General features: G+C 39.3%; 1 protein-coding gene across 1 annotated transcript in view; it reads right to left on the bottom strand.

The window, feature by feature from the left end:
• CNTRL (centriolin) overlaps positions 1 to 19,705 on the bottom strand; it is a 35,016-nt gene extending 15,311 nt beyond the window's left edge. Inside the window, exons 1-19 of the mRNA XM_086625417.1 lie at positions 19,628 to 19,705; positions 17,917 to 18,172; positions 17,375 to 17,508; positions 16,725 to 16,855; positions 15,245 to 15,386; positions 14,187 to 14,373; positions 13,899 to 14,092; positions 11,980 to 12,099; positions 11,520 to 11,745; positions 10,945 to 11,054; positions 9,612 to 9,806; positions 7,009 to 7,162; positions 6,111 to 6,331; positions 5,233 to 5,409; positions 3,147 to 3,292; positions 2,511 to 2,691; positions 1,580 to 1,759; positions 1,102 to 1,281; positions 404 to 520 (exon numbers count right to left, since the gene is read on the bottom strand). Coding sequence (XP_086481543.1) covers positions 404 to 520; positions 1,102 to 1,281; positions 1,580 to 1,759; positions 2,511 to 2,691; positions 3,147 to 3,292; positions 5,233 to 5,409; positions 6,111 to 6,331; positions 7,009 to 7,162; positions 9,612 to 9,806; positions 10,945 to 11,054; positions 11,520 to 11,745; positions 11,980 to 12,099; positions 13,899 to 14,092; positions 14,187 to 14,373; positions 15,245 to 15,386; positions 16,725 to 16,855; positions 17,375 to 17,508; positions 17,917 to 18,139 — 3,018 coding nt within the window. The 5' untranslated portion in view covers positions 18,140 to 18,172; positions 19,628 to 19,705. The remainder of the gene's footprint in view (positions 1 to 403; positions 521 to 1,101; positions 1,282 to 1,579; positions 1,760 to 2,510; positions 2,692 to 3,146; positions 3,293 to 5,232; positions 5,410 to 6,110; positions 6,332 to 7,008; positions 7,163 to 9,611; positions 9,807 to 10,944; positions 11,055 to 11,519; positions 11,746 to 11,979; positions 12,100 to 13,898; positions 14,093 to 14,186; positions 14,374 to 15,244; positions 15,387 to 16,724; positions 16,856 to 17,374; positions 17,509 to 17,916; positions 18,173 to 19,627) is intronic.
• Between the last annotated feature and the right edge of the window lie 1,662 nt (positions 19,706 to 21,367).

Here is a 21,367-nt window from a genome sequence, read left to right as displayed (position 1 = left end):
TCAAAGCAAAGCACTTCAGTCTAATTTAGACTGTGCTAAAACTTTTTCAGACATGCCCATCTGTCCCTACAAAAACGCTCATTCAGCAAAACGCCTGTACCACTTTGATGCAACAAAATTGTTCTTCTCATCTCCTCATATGGCTGAGGCTTACAGACACAGCCACATAAAAGCATTTAAGTGATAGTTTTCCTTACAAATCAGCCATTCTAGTCAGTGAGGTTTTCATTTTGTTCTTTGGCATATGTCAAGGGAGGGAAGAGCATTGTGACTAGGGAAAACCCAAGGAAAAGGGGTGGGGCACAAACCTTTAACTATGGCGTTTTCAGAAACTCACTGAACCAATATATTGAAATATTTTATCCTCCTCATATAACATAGAGCAGGCAGATCTGCCACCTACTTGTTCTTCCTTCTCCTTGAGGAGTTGTTGTAACAATTCTATTTCTGCTTCTGCTCTGGCAAGATCCCGAGCTGCACGAGCTGCCTCAGCACAGAATTCTTCAGCTTCCTCAATCTCCTGAAATTGAAATTTTAAGTTTGAGCTTTAGTTTGCAAGAATACTTCACAGGCTTGCAGATGTCTCATGCAGCTTTGTGAAAAGCTGACTAACAAGAAGTATCAGCACTTGTCTGTTCTGGAATTCCAGAAACTGGCAAAGTTTATGTAAAATAATATTTCTTCTTTAACTTTGCAGTATTTCTACAGAGGAGATGTTAGTATGTAGCCAAAAGTGATTCCCAGTTTTAAACACTTGAAGTGTAAAAACAAACTTCCATAGTCCCTTCTTTTGCTTTTCTATCTTAGGTAACGATGTATTATCTATTGTTTGACTTTCAGCTAGTAAGAAATTAAACTTGCCTCTCCCTCACCTTCTAACACACAGCAAGAACACCTGTCCATAGCCAAATATACTCCAGCCATTCGCCTACTGTATTTCAGGTTGAGACTCTGACCAAAGTAAGAGCTCCTGTGCAGCAGGACGATTCAGAATAAAGCTCTGACACTGAATTTAAAAGGCACCCCCAGGACTGCTCCCACTATGACAGCATTAGGAGGCACTACTTATGCACAAGCAACTAATTATCACTGTTGATTTACCTCAGCTCGCTCCTGATTCATTCTGAGAACAGTTCCATGAAGAGCCTTCAGCTGATTTTTAGCAATGGAGAGCTCTGTGGCTGCCAGTTTATCCGAAGCAATGACTGCTTTCTTTAATTCCTTCAGTTCTTTACCTAGACTGACAAACTGCATTTGTGCCCTGGCATCTTCTATTTTTTTCTGAAACCAGGAAAACAATAAGTTTTATAACTTTTAAGTAAAAAGCAGGGTGGAAGAAAGGATTGCTGTCGGTATGACTTCCCCCCCCCACCCCATGCCATTTTGTATTGTATGCATAGAACATCAGAGGAAAAAAAACTAAAGCAAGAACAACCGATAAAATTTAAGGAAAAGAAAGATGTTGTTTGTGTTCCTTCAAGTATTTGATCCATCTTAAAATGCAAAATAACTCAAAAGTTTTTGAATCTTCTTTTTGTGAGCAAACACAGTACATGGACTTGTTCTTACTCATTCCTACCCTTTTCTCTAAGTCTTCCAGTTGAGCAAGAATACTCTCTTTCTCTTCATCTGCCTCTTGGAGCTGTTGATCAGCAAGGCCCTGAATTTCTTCCATGCTCTTTATTTTTTCATGTAAATGTTGAATTTCATTTTCCAGCTGATGGACCTTGTTCTTATTCTGCCTGTTTTCAGTTTTAACCTGTAAGTGAAATAAGTTAGAACGAGTAGCCAGAAATATATATTTTTTGCAACCGAAAGCCACCCTATTTTAATGATTTAAACAAACAACTTTTTGGGAAGTGGAGTTAGCAGCATACATTGTACCAGAAGAAAAAGGAAAAAGAACTGCTTTGCCACTGTGACTATTACATGTTAAAGTGCCCAAGTTATTTTGGTAGTGGTATGTACAGTGATCTTTCGAGGAGATTACTGGCTATATTTTTCTACCTATAATTAAACTCTTTGTTGCCTCTGAAACATGACATTGAGTCTAAACTCTAATTCACCAAATAATCAGGCAAAAGTCATAAATACTATTAATGAAAAAAATAAACCCCAGACTCCACTGTTACTTGAACACCAAAAAACAGATGTGTCCTTGTTATCATACAACTAAAATTACAGATGGCTTCTACAAGTTTTAATGCACATTAAACCCTTCTCTTCCCAACACAGTTTCTTTATAACGAAAATTACTACATGGCATACATTTGTGCACAACGGGAGAATCGGAACGCTAGGGAACAGTTAGTATTCCTAATCTCAAGCAGCAGCATCCTTGCTCTGATGTGAGCTGTCAAATAAGTTTCTGACAAGTAAATGTATTCAATTTGTCTAGCTTCAGTAAAATCATGCTTCTCAAAGACAGGGATTAGCAAAGCTACATTTGCAGTGATGCTTTTTTTAGACTAAGCTGAAATGGTCTTACTGTTGTTTCTCTTGATACATGCCTGTCTATATTTCTCCTGTACTTCTTCCAGTTTTTCCTGCTGGGATACCATTTCTTCCTGCAATTGTCTCTGTCTAGCCCATGCTTTCTCTTTTTCTCTCTGAGCATCAGCAAGGATGTCACTGAATTCTTTCTGCAGATTTGCAAGGCTTTTCCCTAAAACATCAGATGAATTCTGACATCTGAAAGAGAAACAATCCAGGTTCCAAGACAGAAAATAGTGATTTTAAATTATAATACCAGATACTGAAATAATGAAGCCTGCAAATTTAAGACATTCAATGTAAATTCATTCAGATGCAGCACTGAACACATTACACTGCATACACAGACCTCCACCCCGGCTCTACTTACACCAGTCTGTCTTTATTACCATTCTTTGTTGTTGGGGACAAAGGAGGGAAAAGAGTTTACCCTGTCCCTTGCAGTGAAACCCAGAACAGGAGCATATTTCTCTCAGTAATTCACTTACTGACCTCAGGTGATGTTCTCTTAACAACCACAGGGTGCTGAAGTTCATATTTGAACTGCCCCAAGTTGCACTCAGCAGGATGCAGCACAGGTACTTTGTTGCTCTCAGGTATTTACCATTTCACATGCACAAATCTAACACTGTTTATACTTGTATTTTACTCACTTGATCTCTCCAACTCCTGACTGAAGCTTCTGCTTGACTTCATTTATACGAGCTAGGACTTCCTCAGGGTGAATTAAGTTACTAACCGCATGATTTAGCTGATTCTGAAGATCTTTAAGCTGTTGTTTGAGGAGATTATTGTCTCCCTTTAAAAACAAACAAACACAAAACCCAGATAAAAAAACCAAAACCACTGACACAATAAGCAAACAAACGCATAAATGATAAAAGCTAGAATTTTAATACCTAGATCTGTTTCGGGGTTTTTGTTGTTGGGTTGGGGGTGTGTGTGGTTGGTTGGGGTTTTTTTCTGGTTTTTTAAATAGATTCCAAACCTACAGAATTTTTCAGTGTGGCCTGAACAAGTATCAACCACAAAATAAGGTTACTCCAAACAATCTTTGCCTTTCAGCTTCCTTTATGTTAAAAAGTATTTAAACACCAGTTCAAAAATGATCTTATCCTTTCCTTAAACTAAGGAAGTGCTGTCTTACACAGGCAAAGCCCAGTGACATACAGAAGCCTGACACACTATCTATCCATAACAAAGATGGAACAATTGCAGACACTGTCCCAGCCACTAGACCAAGGAGGCACACTTGTCCTGGCCCCACTGGTTTGAACTCTCCTCTGCACACTGGCAAGCTTCAACAAAAAAAGTGCTAATGCCTGGTGAGGATCCTTTATAAGCTCTTCCTGACGTGGTCAGGCAGTTGGACTAGGTGTTTGTTGTAGGTCCCTTCCAAATGAACTATTCTGTTCTATTCTGGTGGTCACTGTATCCTCTGAGGTGTATATGAGATGGGAAAAAGGGATCTGATGGATACAAAGGAAGGACTGAACCCAGCCTTCCCACAAAGAGGGAAACTGCTGTAATCATGCAGCACTTAAACTCCCTTTTTTATTTTTTCAAAATATGACTGGCAAAGATTTAAAGATCTTGAACCCAGCATATCACTCTTGCCTGGAGAAATCCTGTTGACTGAGCCTTTCCGCAGTTTTCAGAAGAGGAAAACTCAGTTTCTAATCTCAGTTAAGATGAGGCACTGATCTGTGACACTGTATTAAAGCACAGGTGTTTCTGTACACCCCAGCAGTTCAGGAAATGCCTGTGAGTTCAAGGATCACAAGCTCTGTTGCTTATTGTACTTGGATACCATTACTGTTCTGTGGCAATTAAGTAAGGTTCCTCCGGATCACACCTTTAAACAGAGGCAATAAATTCTGCTTTAGGTAGTGGATCAGTTTTTTCTTCTGAATGCAAATAGTTTTCTTACTGATATGTACTGGATGAAGCTTGTGGGAAATTAAGGTACATGTAACAATTTATCAATCCTTTTGCAATAGAACTGAGCAGCTCTGAAATTATTTCAAAGGTCAACCTAAATATCTAAAATGGACAGATAAAGACTATGGTGTAGGGTCTCTGGACAAGAAAATTAAAAGTCAGGAAAAGTTATAACTACTACTGAACTTCAAAACCAGCTTCATACAGAATTTTCTAAAATTCTTATCACTTTCCCCTTGGAGTGGGGAAACGTACTGCTTATCAGGTAACAAATACTTCACCTGCAATTGTTTGAACTGAGAAAGGAGCTTGTAATTTTGTTGTTCCTTCTCTTCTGCTAGCTGTGCTTTGGTCAGAGCATTCTCTAATGCTTGCCTTTCTTTTTCAAGTTCAGCTTGCAGGGCTGACAGTTCCATCTACAAACACAGAAAACCTTCAAATTAATTTCTACTACCAAGAGCAAAGGCAAACTTTGTCTTTCACCTGCTGCTTTTCACAGGACTACTTTAGCATCATTTCTTTAACATGTGCATCATTAACTCTTTCCAAAGAGATGTAGATTATTTTTTTCCCTTTAAATACAGTGTATATTCTCTACATGGTTCCCAAACTATCTGTACCTTGCTTCAATGCAAAGTTATAAATCTTAGCAAACTGACACCACCTTCCATTTGGGGGCACACCTAAACCAACAATTATTTGCAAGTCGATGTTGTAGATGTGCTGCCAAAGAGATAATCCACCCCCAGACGAGGAACATCCAAACTTTCCTCCATACCACAAGAGCTCTGTTCTTACCTGGCTAAGTTGTTTCAGTCTTTCCAATTCTTCTTTTTGCTGATTGGCTTCAGTGTCTCTGTCTCTTAACTGGGCTTCCAGTTCATCCTCATAGGCGCTGATATCCCTTTGTGTATTTCTGAGCGACTCATTTATTTCTCTCTGCTCTTCCAGTGCACTCTCTAGCATTGTAATTTCCTGGAATTTCACATTAATTTTAGACATATGTACACAGGAGAGCCAGGATTTCTTAAAGTACATTGCCTCTCTTCCTCTGTTACTCAGGAAGTCATCAATGTGACAGCAGATAGATCAAAATTGAGACACTAACCCTAATCACTAAACGTTAAAACTTAAAGCCAGGTGCCACTACTACATACAAAGGTCAGGTCGATGCTACTGTGACAGACTGAACAAAAACCTACACTCAAGTTAGAAAACTGTAGCTCAGAGCTACACATTTGCCCCTGGTATTAAGGTTTATGTAAAACGTACCAGGACACTAAGACAGCTCTCTAAGTAGATGTCTGAGAGGACAGATGCAAGGTAATAACACACACATCCTCAGCATGTGTCCAGACAGTCTTCACTAAACAATTCACTATGCCATCAACCGAAAATCCATTTTTAGTAATGCCTAAAAGGTAAAGCCTGCATTTCTGGGACATCGTCCATCAAGTACAGATTTACTGTATGTCTCCCACAACTGGTTTTAAAGGCCAAATTCTGTTCTTAATGAGCATGGGCACATCTAATTGAAGTTACCATATATCAAAAATTGTTTTGTCCAAGGAACTGTGCTTTGCTATTCCCCATTTGGTCATTTGCCTTTTTTTTTTTCCCCCTAAGTTTATTCTTAGGTATCTGAATTTGGGAAAAAATACAGTATTAAGCCTTACTTTTCTCATATTTTCTGCATCCATGGCAACTATTTCCAGGTTGTTTCTTTCCTCTTCTAGATCTGCCAATCTTCGTAGCAAAGATTCTTTATCTTTCTGCAACTCTTTACATTCAGCATTGGCCTGTTTTGCCTGACACTTAATGCTTTCCAGGTATTCCTGTAATCCAATGATAATACTTTCTAAATCCCTTTTCAGTGCTTCATTTGTTGCTATTTGACCTGCAGAAATGCAAAACAAATTTGAGATTGTTTTGTAAATAAGCATGCCTTCTTAACTAACAAAACTGCCTTTCTTAATCTTCTTTAAGGTGATCACCTATTGGAATATGTAGTAAAAAGTAACCAGAAGTCAACCAGAAAATGCCTGTGCTGTGTTTTAAAGGGCAGGAGTTCCCATATTACTGTATTAGCCTGACCACTGAAAAAGTTAAAAAGAAACTGCAGTTCTCTGTGCATTCCTACCCCCTGCTTAAGATGACATTTGCCACCTTTACACCTGAATCAATTTTGTTTCTGTTTTTATACTCATATTCTTTTCTGGGATATTTACTTTCACATGGACTAGGTGTATAGTAAGTGTGTACATAAATTTAGTTCATTGACTTCTTTAAGTCAGTTTCCAAAACTTCCTCCCCACCTTGAGAAAAAAGAAAAGAAACAAAAGAAAAGAAACACCACTACCCCTCCACAAACTACCTTCCCCAACCATGTGCAAATGAGGTGAACTACTAAGAAAAAAAAGTTACCCAAAGTCGGTTGATCAGTTAAGAATAGTTTTTCAGCATTTTCCTACACATTTTGTATTTCATTTAAGCAAAGGTAAACGAAACTGAATCCCCGATTCAATTGTCATGTTATCCTAAATACAAGAAACACTGTAAGACAAAAAAATTTACCATCAGTGAGCTGTTGCTCCAAGTCCTTGATTTCCTCAGTTTCCTCAGCAATTCTAGAGAGTATTTCGTCCAGGCGACTCTCAAGCTGCTTGTAATGTTTGTTCATTACATCAAACTGCTGTTCTTTACCTGCTTTGTGAGCTTTCATGTGAGCCTGTAAATTAGTTGGAAAGGGAAAGTGGGACGTCAAGACAGATTAAAAGAGTCAAATCGATATTTTAGCTCAGTTCTGCGGTGTCTTAATCCTGGCAGTAAAAGTCACAAGTGCAGCATATGTTGGGGTGCTTGGAGGCTTTTTTGTTATTTTTCCTCATTACTGCCCCACGAAGAATCCCAGATAGGGAAGCAATCAATCGGTGTGACTACCAGCATCATTAGTAGTCTCCCCCTTGCCCAGGCATGATGAATAAGACCTGCATTTATAAATTATTACTCAGGGCTACTACCTTTACTTTTTGTTATACCATTTCCTCTTTCAGTCAAGAACAAACATGATTTCTTCCAGAAGGTTTAATCCTGTCATCCTGCATTGCCTTCACAGCAGATGATGCTTCAGAACATGTCAGGTCACCACCCGAAGGAAAATACTCTGAACAACCAGCAAGTCAGGCCAACTTTATAGCTAAGATTTACTTAAAGCAGATTTTTTTAAAAAAAAAATATTTCTGGTTAAGACACCATACCTGCAGCTCGCACAGGCTTTGGTCAGGACTTCATGCATTTAGTATGAATTTAATTGTTTCAGCTGTATACAAAACTTGGTTATCAACACAATATAGCACTATTTGTTTCTCACTGGCATGGAATTACTCACGAAGAACTCAAATGCCAGAAAACTTTGAAAAATACAGAATTATACCAGCATGATAAGTAGCGCCTTTTTCTTACTGTTCAAAAAAATAAATCAAGCTAGCAGTAGAAATTTTCAACACAACTTCTCGGAAAAATCCCTTATAAAGTTGCTTCTGTAACGAAAGTAATGGGTAAAAACATAGCTCTCCGTGTTTTCAAAGTATTAAACCGGAAGTTCTTTTTAACATCCACATTAGTACAATTCAACTTGTCACCTCGTTAAGGACAAACTGCCAGCCGACTTTCAAAAGTGAAATTCCAACAAGTGAGACCCAAGGCGAGGCGCTGCCGCTGAGTCATTTGGCTGCAGCTGCTGAATGTCACAAGAGCGCTGTTTGAAGAAAAAAAAAAAACAAAACAAAAAAACCCAAACCACCAAACCACTTACAGCTTTGCCTTTGTCTTGTCTTCCTCCGGGCTCACTCGCAGAACGCCCCATCCCTGCTGCAGAATTCATCTGACTACAGAACCGATATCTCCAGCATAGGAAGCAGATAGGCAGCGTCTCCCATCGCCTCCCAGCGCAGGGCCGGGGTTCCGCCGCCCGCCCGGCCCCTTCCCGGCTCCGCGCTCCGCGGGCGGTTGGCCCCGGCCGGCGCTTCCTGTGCCGCGATGCCGAGCGAGGGGCGGCCCGCGGGAAGGGCCGGGCCCGGAGCTGCGGGTCCTGCCTGGACAGCACAGCCCTGCCATTGCTTACTGCCGAGGGAAAAAATAAATTGGGGGAAAAAAAAAAAAAAAAAAAGCAGCAGCAGCATTTTTTAAAAGTGCTCGCAGGCCCCGGCTGAAAACAGAACCGAGCGTAAAAATTGTTTTTTTGCACACTTCAAAGCATCCAGCTGGCCTGAAAAGCTCTCGTTTAAAAAGGCATGAGCTTTTTTAAAAAACACTATTTGAAAAGTAATTCTGTTTGATTTTAATTTAAAATTTCTATCAACAGTTGCTGCACCTGAACACCGTTACTAACTCAGACATCCAAAGTCCTGCTTCCCCGGAGAGCAAAAAAAAAAAAAAGAGACTATCAAGCTGGAGCTCCTCTGGGTGCCCCAACCCTGGAACATGTACCTCCCAGAGCTTCCCGAATCCATCGGTAATGACAGGGCTGTATGTGACAGCAGAGAAAGGGCATTAGTCCCCACCAAAAAGGCGCTATAAATATTTTCAGAATTAGAACTGTTTATTGAAAATTGATCCTAGTTTTAGGATGCTGGACTACAGCAGAAGCCACAGCTGCTGCTGCCTTCTGCTGTGCAGTTCACAAGCGGTCACCACGTCGGCCAGGTCAGCTACATCTGCTACTTCGGGCAGTTTTTCCAGGCTGACTTCTTGCAAACAGACTTTTGTGCCAACACAAGAGCCCTGTGACAAGGCAGGACTCCAGCTGTAGGCCTGTAGCAGTTACACTGACCCAGATTCTACCAAAAGATGCATTAAAAGATTTCTTACACGGAAATTGCCTGCAGGGCTCTGTACAGGACGTTTCTGCAAAGCATAATGATCCAGTTCTTAACGTGCTCTGTTGAAAATCAGCTGCCCAAGCATTTTACAGAAGTTGGGGGGTTTTAGGTTTTGTTTTTAAATTGTGAGGAGTTGTGTGTTTTTGAAACTGTAACAGCTAAAAAAAATGATAAATAGCAAAAGAATGCACACTTGATGGAACAGGCACAACCGAGTGGCAATCTGTTAAAGCAGACTTTATCATGTTTCTCAGTACATGAACACACGCAGTCCATAAAGATTTCAGTTTTACTCACGTGTCTTGGATCTTCAGGATTTACAGAAGCAAGAGAACTCTGCAAGTCTTCAAGTTCTTTCTGTTTTTTCCCTATTTCTCTTTCCTGTTTCTCCATTTGTTTTTCCAGCTCTAAAGCCTCCTTGCGTAGCTGATGCAGGATTTGTATCTTTGCACTCAGTTGCTGTTCAAGACCCTCCTTGTTGGCCTGCGATAACTGGAGATAGCATTGGGAGGTTGCGTAAGAGTTTAATTGGAAATACACAGCTGATCAAGAACATTTTTAGAAGTTAAATCGGACTGCTAGTTCAGCCTAACATGTTGCCTAAAAATGATCTAGTCATTGCTTTGAATCCTCTTTATTTTCTTAAGATAGCGAAAACTCATAGGATTTTGTCAAAAAGAGAAAATAGAAACATTTCGCTTATGCTAACTAGAAATTTTGTAACATTAGTCTACCAAACCAGGAACCACCAGAACTCTCATTTTATCCATCATCCTAAAGCGTTTTGTTTTCAACCAAGACTTCAGAAGTCTCCTGTATAATTCCTTCTTGCAGTCTTAAAAAGACTATCTGGAACGTCTTCCCCCCCAGTTATGACTTAAGTTAAAATATGGAAGGACCTGGTCATTGATTTTAAGGCAGGTTTAAAGACTAAAACCAGCAGTAATTTACGACAGTTGTTGAAGAAACGGAAGATACAATTCTAGTTTAATGCTGATAAATGTTCTTAAATTAATTCTTGCTGCCAATTATGTAGCTACATTGCTTAGTATTAGTTGCACAAATAAACCTACACAGTTACAGTCCTTCCTGAAAGGCCTTTTCTGAGAAATCAGAACATATTCAATCCATACAATGACATTCAGAGGTTCAGGTAAAACTTCCTTTCTCATAAACACGTATATCATGTCACCAGCACTGCTTATGATGTCGTGCCACTACCTGCTTTCTGCTCTGTCTACTAAGCCTTTAAGGATCTATGAGCTTATGGTTATTGGAACCAAGAAGACATGTTCAAATTCAAATTCAAGTCTCCTTCTGCATAACGCAGTGACCCCTAACTGCCCACTTACTGCAGTACTCAAATCCGTATTTGTGTTCTTCCGAAGCGTTAACAATCAGCATCACATGGAACATGTTGAGATGCAATTAATTGCACTACAACTCTGACAACTTATCAATAAACGAGCTATCTAAAACCAGTAAATTTTTTCTGATGCATGACAAATGGATTTACATATGTATAATGGCCCCTTTAAAAAAGAACAGGGAGAAAAACAGTTATATTTTCTACATCAACAATGCTTCAAATGCTTTCCCTTGCTATTCACGTAACAACTTCTTTGCATACTTTTTTCTGAGCCAGAGCACCCTCCAGTTGTTGCAGTTCCCCTGTTACTTTCAAAACTTGCTGCTCTGCATTTCCTATTGCACTTTGCAGTTCTTCTAATCTTCTTTGTGCTGTAGAAAATAAAAACAAAACCAAAACCACCTGCAACTCCATAAAATACATGATAATATTCTGTTTAACATTGATATGCATGTTGTCTGTTAACACGTTAATCAGAATGCATCTTCTTAAAACAGTGATAATCAAAGCTAATACATTCTGGTTTCTCAAAAGATACATCTAAAGTTTTTTTATTGAGTTAAATCGATGCATAAAATACGAAACCTCCCTAGCATTCTCTTTTCAATAATGTTTAAGCCTTTCTTCCTGAGTTATCTTAAAATAATAGCAAAAAGAAATTGTAACAGTTTTGACCCAAAATGCATCAAGTACAGTGTTCAGAAATTACAGCACTTACAGCCTTTGACACACTATTGCTATTCTTATGTCAAATACACATCAAGCATTTCATCAGTGGAATAAACTACAGTGATACACATATTTTAACTTTTATTTGAGAAAAATTAGAATTTTACCTGAATTAATCTTTTTCTCTTTACTTTGTAGTAGTTCATCTAGAGTTTGGAGCTGCAATTTCAGATGGGATTGCCCAGAGAAGTCATCTTCATCTAGTTGCATTTTTCCAGTCTCCATCTGCTGAGCTTTGTTAGCAATGTAGCCTTCCGTTATAAACATATTTCTTTTATACCTGGCCTTACCAATGTATGGGCTTTCACCAGGTACATTATCAATTTCAATATCCTGAAACGTATGAAGTGATATGTCTTTATATCTATCTCAGAAGGCTGCAGTCAACTTATGATAGACATTTAACTCTCTTAACAAGCATATAAAGGAAAACCAATTTGAGATTAGAATAATTAGAAGAAAGCGGTATCTATCAGAATTATAGAAAAACTATTAAGTTTTCTTTTTTCCAAATTGAAAAGCAAGAGAAACAGTAGCAAAAAAGACCCATTATTTTAAAGTTATTACCTCTGATGGAAAATAATTTAATGGCTCAAATTTTGCATCAATCTTATAAAATGCCAGTTCCTGCTCCAATTCATACTGCTTCTGGCAAGCTCGGGTTAGCTCCATTGTCTTCTGCTTTAACTAATAAACCAGTAAACAAAGTAAGCTGCATTCATTCACGTGTCATCATCATCATCATATATATTTCAATTCAGTAGAGAGTAGGGCAAAGACATTAACTTTGACACAAAGCGCACATCAGAAGTTAAGATGGTGTATTTTGAATCAAGAATATCAAAGTGCAACTTTATTACAGGATACAATATGACAACTAATAGACTGGAACCCCACGATTAACATCACACAAATGATCACATGAAAGGCCTTTTAAATTTACATGCATCAAAGGTTTGAAACTAAATTTGTCACTGACTTCAGATAAAAAATAATTTGGATACAATTCTTTAGAAAAATCTACACCAAATAACAAATGTATTTACTGCTACTAATGAGCAGTGAGAACTATTAACACTCATTGTCTGTAAAAGAAACAAAATCTCTCAATAGTCAAGTGTACAGAGCCTATGCGTTTCATTTTAGCTTAACCTTGTGCTAGTTAGGTTTTGAGTTTGAGGAGGTTTTTTATTTGGTTTTGGTTGTGGGTTTTTTGTTTGGTTGGTTGTTTTGGTTTTTTTTTAATAGAGGTCCATCATGTGATTTCTTTTTAAATCAACTTTTCACACTGAATACCTGAGTGAGAACATGCAGCAATACTCCGATAGACAGTGGAAAGCAGGACTAATGGAGAAAAAGAAATAGAACAGACTGGAATACAGGAAAGGCTTGAAGAAAGCTTTTTAAAACTGATTTATGTCATGCAAAAATTAACTGTGTTTCAGAAAAAAGAAGGGAAAAAAAAGAAAAATAAAGAAAATTGTATCCAAAAACCACAGTGAATATAAAGTCTCACTGGAATACTTTATACAACTGTTCCTACTTCAGTAAACGTGCAAGTGAATCCTAGAATCAAAAATAACCATGCAACCCAGGAGCACAGCGGGGCTACCTTTCATGAGGAATAAAGGCTCTGCGGAAAGGGAACTGTGACAAACCAACACACCAGCTAAAGGAGGAGAGAAGCAAGCAAAGTTTGTCATCCAAAGGACAAGAGTGGGTTAAGTTGCGAAATACACACTGCTAAATCTCACTACACTGAAGACTACGCTGTAGAAATCAGCTGCTGGTCAGTGTGTGTGTTCACAGAAAAAACAGCTATAGAAATATCAGCAATAGATATTCTGAAGGATAAAATTCTAGAAGACAAATCTAACAAGTAAGATAAAAGCCACATATTAAGTTCCCATCAGGTCATTCACAATTGAGCACTCTCAAGACAATAGCACTTTTCTCACATTTTATAGCTACCAAATAAAGAGACTTGGCAAAGCGAAGGTTTTAGGATGATGTGAATAAAGTACAAGGAAACTAACGGGCACTACCCAAAATAACAATCGAGGGGTATTACTGACATACAACTTGTATGCACACCTTGTGTTTCTAAAAGCATTTAATCTTTTCCCATATTGCAGCAGCAGAAGATTCAGTACATCAGCAATTTAGCAGCTAGGGGATATGTAACCTTTCATCAACTGACAAAATTTTAAACAACAACAACAAAAAGCTAGTAAAGACAAACAAGTAAGTTATATAAACTATAAACTACAACAGTGATGCTGACTGCTGGTTCAATATACTTACTTTTTTCACAGAAAGAATATTGAAGAACTACTGGTCAAGGAATAATCACTCTAAAGAAGTACCTAAGTTTTGTCTCTCAATTTCAAACATAATCTCCAGCCATTTGAACTCTCGCATTGACAACTCTATTTCTGACAACAAAACTACTCCAAATATTTACTTAGTGCAAGTGATTATCTCACCAATTCATTTTTGGTGTCCAGGCCCCTTTGTAGGTCTTCATAGCTTTGCTTCTGCTGCAAAGTCTTTTCTTTTAATGATTTGTTGACCTCCTCTTGATGGCGAAGTTGCTCAAGCACTTTGGACTGGTGAAGTTTAAGGTTCTCCATCTCCTGTGCCGTGTTTTCCAACTCTCTTTCTAATTTTTCTATCTCTTCTAAAAACAAAGTAACGAATAATAAAATAGAAATCTTTTCCATCTAAACTTAAATTTCGTGTAATTCTGTATCATTTTAACAAATCACGATTACCTAAATTAAACCTCTCTAGAGCTTCCTGCCTGTCATGATTTGTCACTGGCTGGCCGTCCAAGGTTTGCAGTCCTCGCAGGTGGAATATGGTGTACAAGCGGTAGTGATGCAGACTCACAACTGGATTATCAGCAAGGAACAGAGAAGTCAGATCTTGTAGAGGCTTTAGTTTAGCTATATCGTGGAGCTAAATCAAAGATAAATGAAACCATGATTAGGCATCCTTCAAAGAGCACTTAAACCCCCACTACTGAATTTCTGATTATATACAATATTTTATGTTAGGTCCGTCTCAAAGGATCTATTTTAACGTTTAGGCTAAAGTGGAATCTCTAAAAACCTACCAAAACACACAGTACTTTGACTGAAGTAACATCCCAAAAATCAAATTGTTTCTTCTATGAAAAAATACCACTGCAAAGAGGGAAAATTTCATCAAGCTTGAGCTTGGAAATTTCAAGATAACAAGGCCTGCGGTTATATATAACCTTCCATTCTTCCAGACTTAGGAAAAAGGAGCTTTTTTCCTTAAGAAAAGGGAGCTTTTATCATGAGGAGTTCTCAAACGAAGCTGGTTGATCTCTCCTCCTAAGTAGCATGACTCCTTCAGGAATCACATTAAGTCATTTCATCTCACAGCCACCCTTTTGTAGCTGCGAAACATGGAAATTAGCCTGGACAAGAGAAGTAAATCTAATCGTGTCCTAAATACAAAATATAAGAAAACAGCTTTACAGGTCTCCAAACCCACGTAATTAACTTAGCGTAAGGAACACCATCAATAACATGCAAAATTCTTCACATTTTCACCAAGTTTTTCCTAAGTTTCCAAAAATTGCGCTTTCCTGAACAACATAAAACAGGTTTATACTTTGAACACCTGGCACAAAGGAGAATTTTTCTGATAAACAACATTATTAGGCTCACAATGGCTGTATGTCACAACAGACTTTGTGGAAAGACACTCAGCAATTATTCAAAGTCAATCAATGTAAATATATCAGTTCACTTCATGAAAAGATTCTCAACAGTTCTTGTTCCTAACTATAGTCACTTACTGATGATACTTTATTCCGTTTCAAATTAAGGACGCGCAGGGATCTCAGTTTCTTCCCCACCCACGCAGGAATATGCTCAATCTCATTCCCTGCCAGGTTCAGCTTTTGTAGATTCTGCATATGTTCTATACCTTCAATTTTACTGAAAATAATAAGAAAAACATAACGTATCATGAACCACAGCAAATTTACAGTGTAACTGAGGCATTATGGATAAACTACAGCAAAATTTGTCTCAAATAACTGTCATCCAAGAGAGTAGCAAAAACAGCCGTTTACTGCCATGAGCTCACAATTCAAATTAAATTACACCAGTTTACTTCTAAGTACTACATTAAGACCAAAAAAAAACCCCAAACCCACACTCGCAGCAAGACTTTCTTGCTCATTGTGGCAAAATCTTTATTTTATACAGTTTCATTTTAATATTAAAATTAACGTACGGTAATTCTATTTTAATATAAAAAATTTGTTGTTCTTCTCCTGATAACATCAGGGAACACAGATGAACCAAAATAAAGACGTTTTGGGTTTTTTTCCCCATACAAAGGAAAGATCAACTGTAAACTGACAGCATACAGAACTATATTTTTTAGTGTTTTCATTAAAACACTAAATAGGTAATGAGGAAAACACAACTAGGTTTTAGTTTACTTGGGCATTTATCTAAAGATATGGGTATTTATTTAATAAAGCACAGCACAATGTGCTCTTGTGACCATACTATTTGTTAAATAGGAACCAACTGTGCATAACTAAAGTCTGAAAACACACAGCAGTAGCTAGAAACTCCTCTGACCTTTTCAATCCCTCTCGAGAGAGGAAGTTGTGCGAGTGCAATGTGTAGAAACGCCGGTGACTTGCTTACTTCCTATCGTTAACTTCTCTACTGAAATTGCAGCTTCTCTACTGCAAAGTCAGTCTCACGTAAAGATCATAATTCACTCACAGAAAAATTATAGGAAACAAAGAATTCTGCTATTGCCTGAACCATTACCCTCCCACGTTTTTATACCACTCAGAAAAGATACCAGACTCTCAAACCAGTGAGAGTGAAAAAGCAATTTAGTGAGTTTATGGTCTGCCTGGTCAAGCCCATTCAGCTTCCTCTCTTAAAGCTTCTTGTATTACCTGTAATAATATGTACTAAATGTTTAATTAAGTTTTAAATGCATTTAATTGGGTTATTATACACTCTTCATTATGGTATCTGGAAACTTGCATTTCTGGCTTGGTTTCCTAGGAAAAAAGCTTAACTGCAGCCACGGTACGCTGCATAGCACCTCCAAAAACTATTTATCCTTCTAACACCTAAGAGCTTGTGCTTTTTAAGATCTCACCAAAGCCTGTTAGTCTTGATATACAGCTGATGGGAAATTCACCTTAAGTGCTCACACCTGTGAGAGAACCCACCTAAACAATAAGAGAAGGTCAGCTTTACTGTATCAGGGCTTCCCAAACCATTAGTGTTTCTGCTTACCTGATTTTGTTGCAAGACAAGTTGAGTTCACGCAACTTCATCAGTTTCTCCAACTTCTCCATCTTCTCTATTTGGTTATTACTAAGATTTAGTGTCTCTAGTTTAGAACATTTTTCCAAGTTTTCTATGTACTGAAAAACAGAAAAATAATCCCTTAGCATGCAGCTTTTTAAAAAAAAAAAAAAAAAGAAATGCAGACTTCCATTTTTAACAACCACCTAGTAATTAAAAAATACAAAGTATTCTAACATTTTACTGTTTCATTCTAAAACCCTGCTTTAGGTACAGTCTTCTATAGTGTTGGAAGAGGAAAACTAGATTTTAAGTTTACACTGGACCAGTCTCATCTACCCAAAAGAAAACTTGCCACTGAAAAAAACAAACCAAACAAACCAGCACAATCCAAAAGCTAAACATTTACACAAATGGATGGCGTTCTGAACTTTATTCTAACTGATCCAAAATTTTTTTCTTTTGCACAAGTCTCCACTGACAGTTTGGGTTTTTTTAAACACAAGTTGCTTGCAGAACGAGACTAACGTAATTAGAATATAGCTGTCTACAACCTCTTAAAAATAGACCTTTACTAAAAAATAAATTAAAATTAATTTTTAACTTTGTTTAATTACCAGTTACTGTCAATAACTTACCTTAAATTTCTTGTCCCCGTCCTTTGGGGAAGAAAGATTGAGAGAGCTTATACATGACAAATTTTCCTCTTTCGACAGACCTTTTATGAGGAGTTCAGTAATGTACCTAACTCCTGGACTAACACCATTTTCATCTGAAATTAAACAGAGAAACTACCTTCAATATTGAAAGAATTGGTGATTTTTGTATTAGTCTTTTACTTCACCCTGAATACTGGGAAAACATTGAAAAGATGCGAAGAAACAGCACACCACAAGCATTTACAGGAAATGACATGTTAGAGCATGTGGGTACAGCCTTTTGAAAAAGGCACAGTATGTATCTGCATTTGCCAGTCTTCCTCCCAGCACAGAATGTAAGGAGTAAAAGTCTCATTATTCTACACAGCTTTCATTACTATCATTTCCACATTTGACTACCAAAAGATGAAAGCAAATTTTTTAGGGTTCTTTCCAACAGATCCCACATCTTTAATCATACAGTTCACAGAACACTGGCTTTTTATGCTTTAGTATGTACTTTTATACCAGCAGTGCAATACCTTTATGAAACTCATTCTCAAAAGCAGCTTCTACATCTGCTGCTGTAATATCAAGTTGTCGGTGCCTCTGCTCTGTGCTCTTGCAAGCGGATGGAGATGTCTGTTGGCTAAGAGGAGATGGGCATCTGGTGCTTGAACTGACAGGAGACATTGGACTAGGAATCCGAGAAGCTGACATCTGCGGTTTTCTGCATAATGCTTTTCTTACCGAGCCTTTTTTCATTGCCAAAAATATAGAATATCATATAACCAACATCTGTAAGAGAAGAAATGAGCATCAGTCTGTACACAAGTCTAAATCTTAATAGCTTGCATGCCAACAAAATTGTCTTTTTAGCAAAAGAAAATATTTCCAACAATGATATGGTGCCAAAAAAATCCACATCTAAGCCAGTTCTCCAACGGGTGACAGCTTCCAGTTTTCATGGGCTAGCACGTATTCGGAGGAATGGTATACCTGCTTACTTACACCATTCTATAGCACAACACCAGCAACTGGCTGAATTGCTTTCTGTTTTGGAACTCATCCTGGTGACTGTCCTGCCATTTATGGCTTACACGAAGCCTGTCTGGAGATACTCCCAACTCAGACTAACACACTTGGCAGAGGATGGAAAGAAAGGACTGGGATCCCGATTGTTTTTAACCAAAGCTAAAAATCACCCACTTTGCAGCTGGAAGAGCAAATACGAGCGAAAAAGGCAACAGAGGAGAAAAAAAAAAAATAGATCAGTCTAGCACTGGCATTTCTTGAGTGTCCTCCTTTCTGCAAACAAGTCATTTGGTGACTGCCTGGGAAATTCCCAACAATATTAACAGAAACTTCCCCCAGTGACGAATGCATTTCCCTGGGGGTAAGTGTAGAAGCAGCCATGTACACACACGAAAGCCCTTGTAACCATCTTCAAGGGACAGGTTTTTACTAAACAAAAAGCACATTTTAAGGTATTCTTTACGACAGAAACACGTGCTTTTAAAGGAACTTTGAGCTATATGAGTGATTACATAGTGTCTTAAGTGGCGAAGATTTTCTTTGCCTAAATTAAAATGGATTTTTTTTCCTGAATCTTTGGAAATAAAGAAAGAAGGAGCCACTCTCTTCTACCCAGCACTTGGAGGCACAACTCATCCAAGGCCCAGAAACCCAGCCTGGAACGGGGAAGAGAGGGAAAGATAATGGTGAGCTAGAGAAAAGCTACTTTGGGGAGTTCCTTCATGTTTTAAGGAGAGCAGTTAGACGTTTTAACGCGGTTTCTGTAGAACAGATTGTGGTTTTGCCATGAACACCACAACACTCTCACGGCAGAGCCGGCGGGGAAGGCGGGAGCGCTGAGGTGACCCGGCCGCCGAGGTGTGCCCTGCGCGTACCCCGCGCCCCGGCGGGGAGCGGACCGACCCTCGGTACCGTCAGCTCCGTCCCTCCCTCCTGCCCCGGTTAACGGCTGCGCAGCCGCCGCGGCCGCTCCACCCGCGGGTACGAGAGCCGGGGAACGGCCGCTCCCCGCCCTCCCGCCCGCACCTGACAGGACAGCGACCGCCCCGCGCGGCACGGCGCTGCCGGCCGAGCCCCCGGCCGAGCCCCCTCCGCAGGGCCGGGCTGCGGGGCAGCGCCGCGCCCCCAGCCCGCAGAGAGGCGGCCGGCTGGTGCTCGCTGAGGGGTAATGCCCGTTCCCGCCGAGGGCAGTTCCCCTCAGGCCTCTGCTTTGATTACCTGCGTTGACATGGTAACGCCGTTTCGCCGCCTCCCGCTCGTCGCTGCGGCAGCAGGGCGGGCTCCCGGCGACCCCGCGTGAAGGCACCAGCTCGCAGCCCACCTCCTTTCCGCCGCCGCCCCCCGTTACTCGTCTCCACCGGCCGCCAGGCCCGAGGTGCTGCGGCTCCTTTAAGATCCTGCCGTGAGGAGCCCGGCCGGCGCCATTTTGTCTCGCTGTTGGCCGGCGACGGGTGAACGGGCTTGGGGAAGGGGCGGGGCAGACCCTGGCCCCGCCCCGAGGCGCCTTTCCCGCCGCTGATGGCGCCCGCGGCGCGTGCGCCGCCGCTGATGGCCGGTTCACTTCAGCACGGCGCGCTGCGAGGGGATATCGTGAGAGGATTTGTTGCGATTAAAGCCCGGGTCAGCCCGCGCTGGAGATAGTCAGTGCTTTATGTATCTGTACGTATATATCGTACATACCTGTCAGGGTAAAGTGAGTGGGTTTTGCTTCAGAACAGTGTGTGTAGCGTTGGAAGCACACGCGATATTCGATTGCTGTGAACTCACTGCAGTAGGCCTAAATTTCCAACATTTTTTTTTTTTTTATTTTATTGTTGAAATAAATCTCCCGTAGGGGGTTTGGAATCTGTACAACTACGTGTGAAACGTAGGGCTGAAAAATCGGTAGGACGTATCTGAAAAAGACTGGAAAGACGAGGTGTAATCAGATTTTAAAAACATTATTTCAGAATATTGTTAGGCTTTTGAAGTGTTTTCCAACGTTCTTTACGGTTTGCTCCTTATCGTTTGCGTACCACCCACGTAAACTTACTGTATGAATTCTCGTCCCGTATTTAGTAATAGGTATTTGGGCCATTATTTTTAACAATATTAAGCACCTTACATTTTGTAACATTATATTCTATATATTGTTACTTCCCTTGTAGTTTATTTCGTTGGTTGAGAAGCCCAAGTTGGCCTTCCTGTAATTTAATTTTCTATCGATCAGAAATAGTTTTGCAAATTCCTTTCCCGTAAAGGCTAACTACAGTATTTGTTTAAACTCGAGAAGTCTTGCACAACTTTCGTTTAACTTTTCATAAACTTATTTGTTGAGGTCCTATGCTTAGATAGCAGGATTGCAAAGGTTTTGTCACCAGTGTTTTTTTAGCTAATGCTGTTTAAAATAGTACGTGTAAATGCGTTGCGCCCTAATATTTTCATATTGCAGTTTTATTTGTGGTGGAAGTACTCAGAAAGTTGGCACAATCAGGAATACAAGTGACTAAAAGAAATTTGCATGTGAACAGTTATTTAAAAAGAAAAAATGGAAACTTCTGGTCTAAACATATCAGCACATTATGTTTGACACGGCTCAAATGGTTTTTTTTTCCCTTCAAATGCAAATTTAAAATGGCTTTGATTTAAATAAAAATTACTTTCTGAAGAATGAACGAAATCTAACTTTTTGTTTGTTGTGGGGTTTTTTTGCTACCTCTGAAAATGATTTATTTATTTATTTGTAGCTATCAAACAGAGAGAAGGTTAAGACTGATGTAGGATTTCCTCTGCACATACTAAAAAATTGAAATCCTAAATTAAAAACTTCCTAAGGTTAGCTGTTCTGGCTTCTTTGGGAGGAGGCAATAACATTTTAGTAAAACATGATCCGCAATTAATTATTAACTGTGAGTGAAATGTGTTTGTGGTATTTCTGTTCATCTTCAGCAGAAGCCAAAAATTTCATCCAGAATCACT

Source organism: Tauraco erythrolophus, chromosome 22, assembly GCF_009769465.1.
Source record: "Tauraco erythrolophus isolate bTauEry1 chromosome 22, bTauEry1.pri, whole genome shotgun sequence".
NCBI classification, from domain to species: domain Eukaryota; kingdom Metazoa; phylum Chordata; class Aves; order Musophagiformes; family Musophagidae; genus Tauraco; species Tauraco erythrolophus.
Note: the sequence above shows the minus strand (reverse complement) of the source record. Positions and strands in the feature narration are given on the sequence as shown.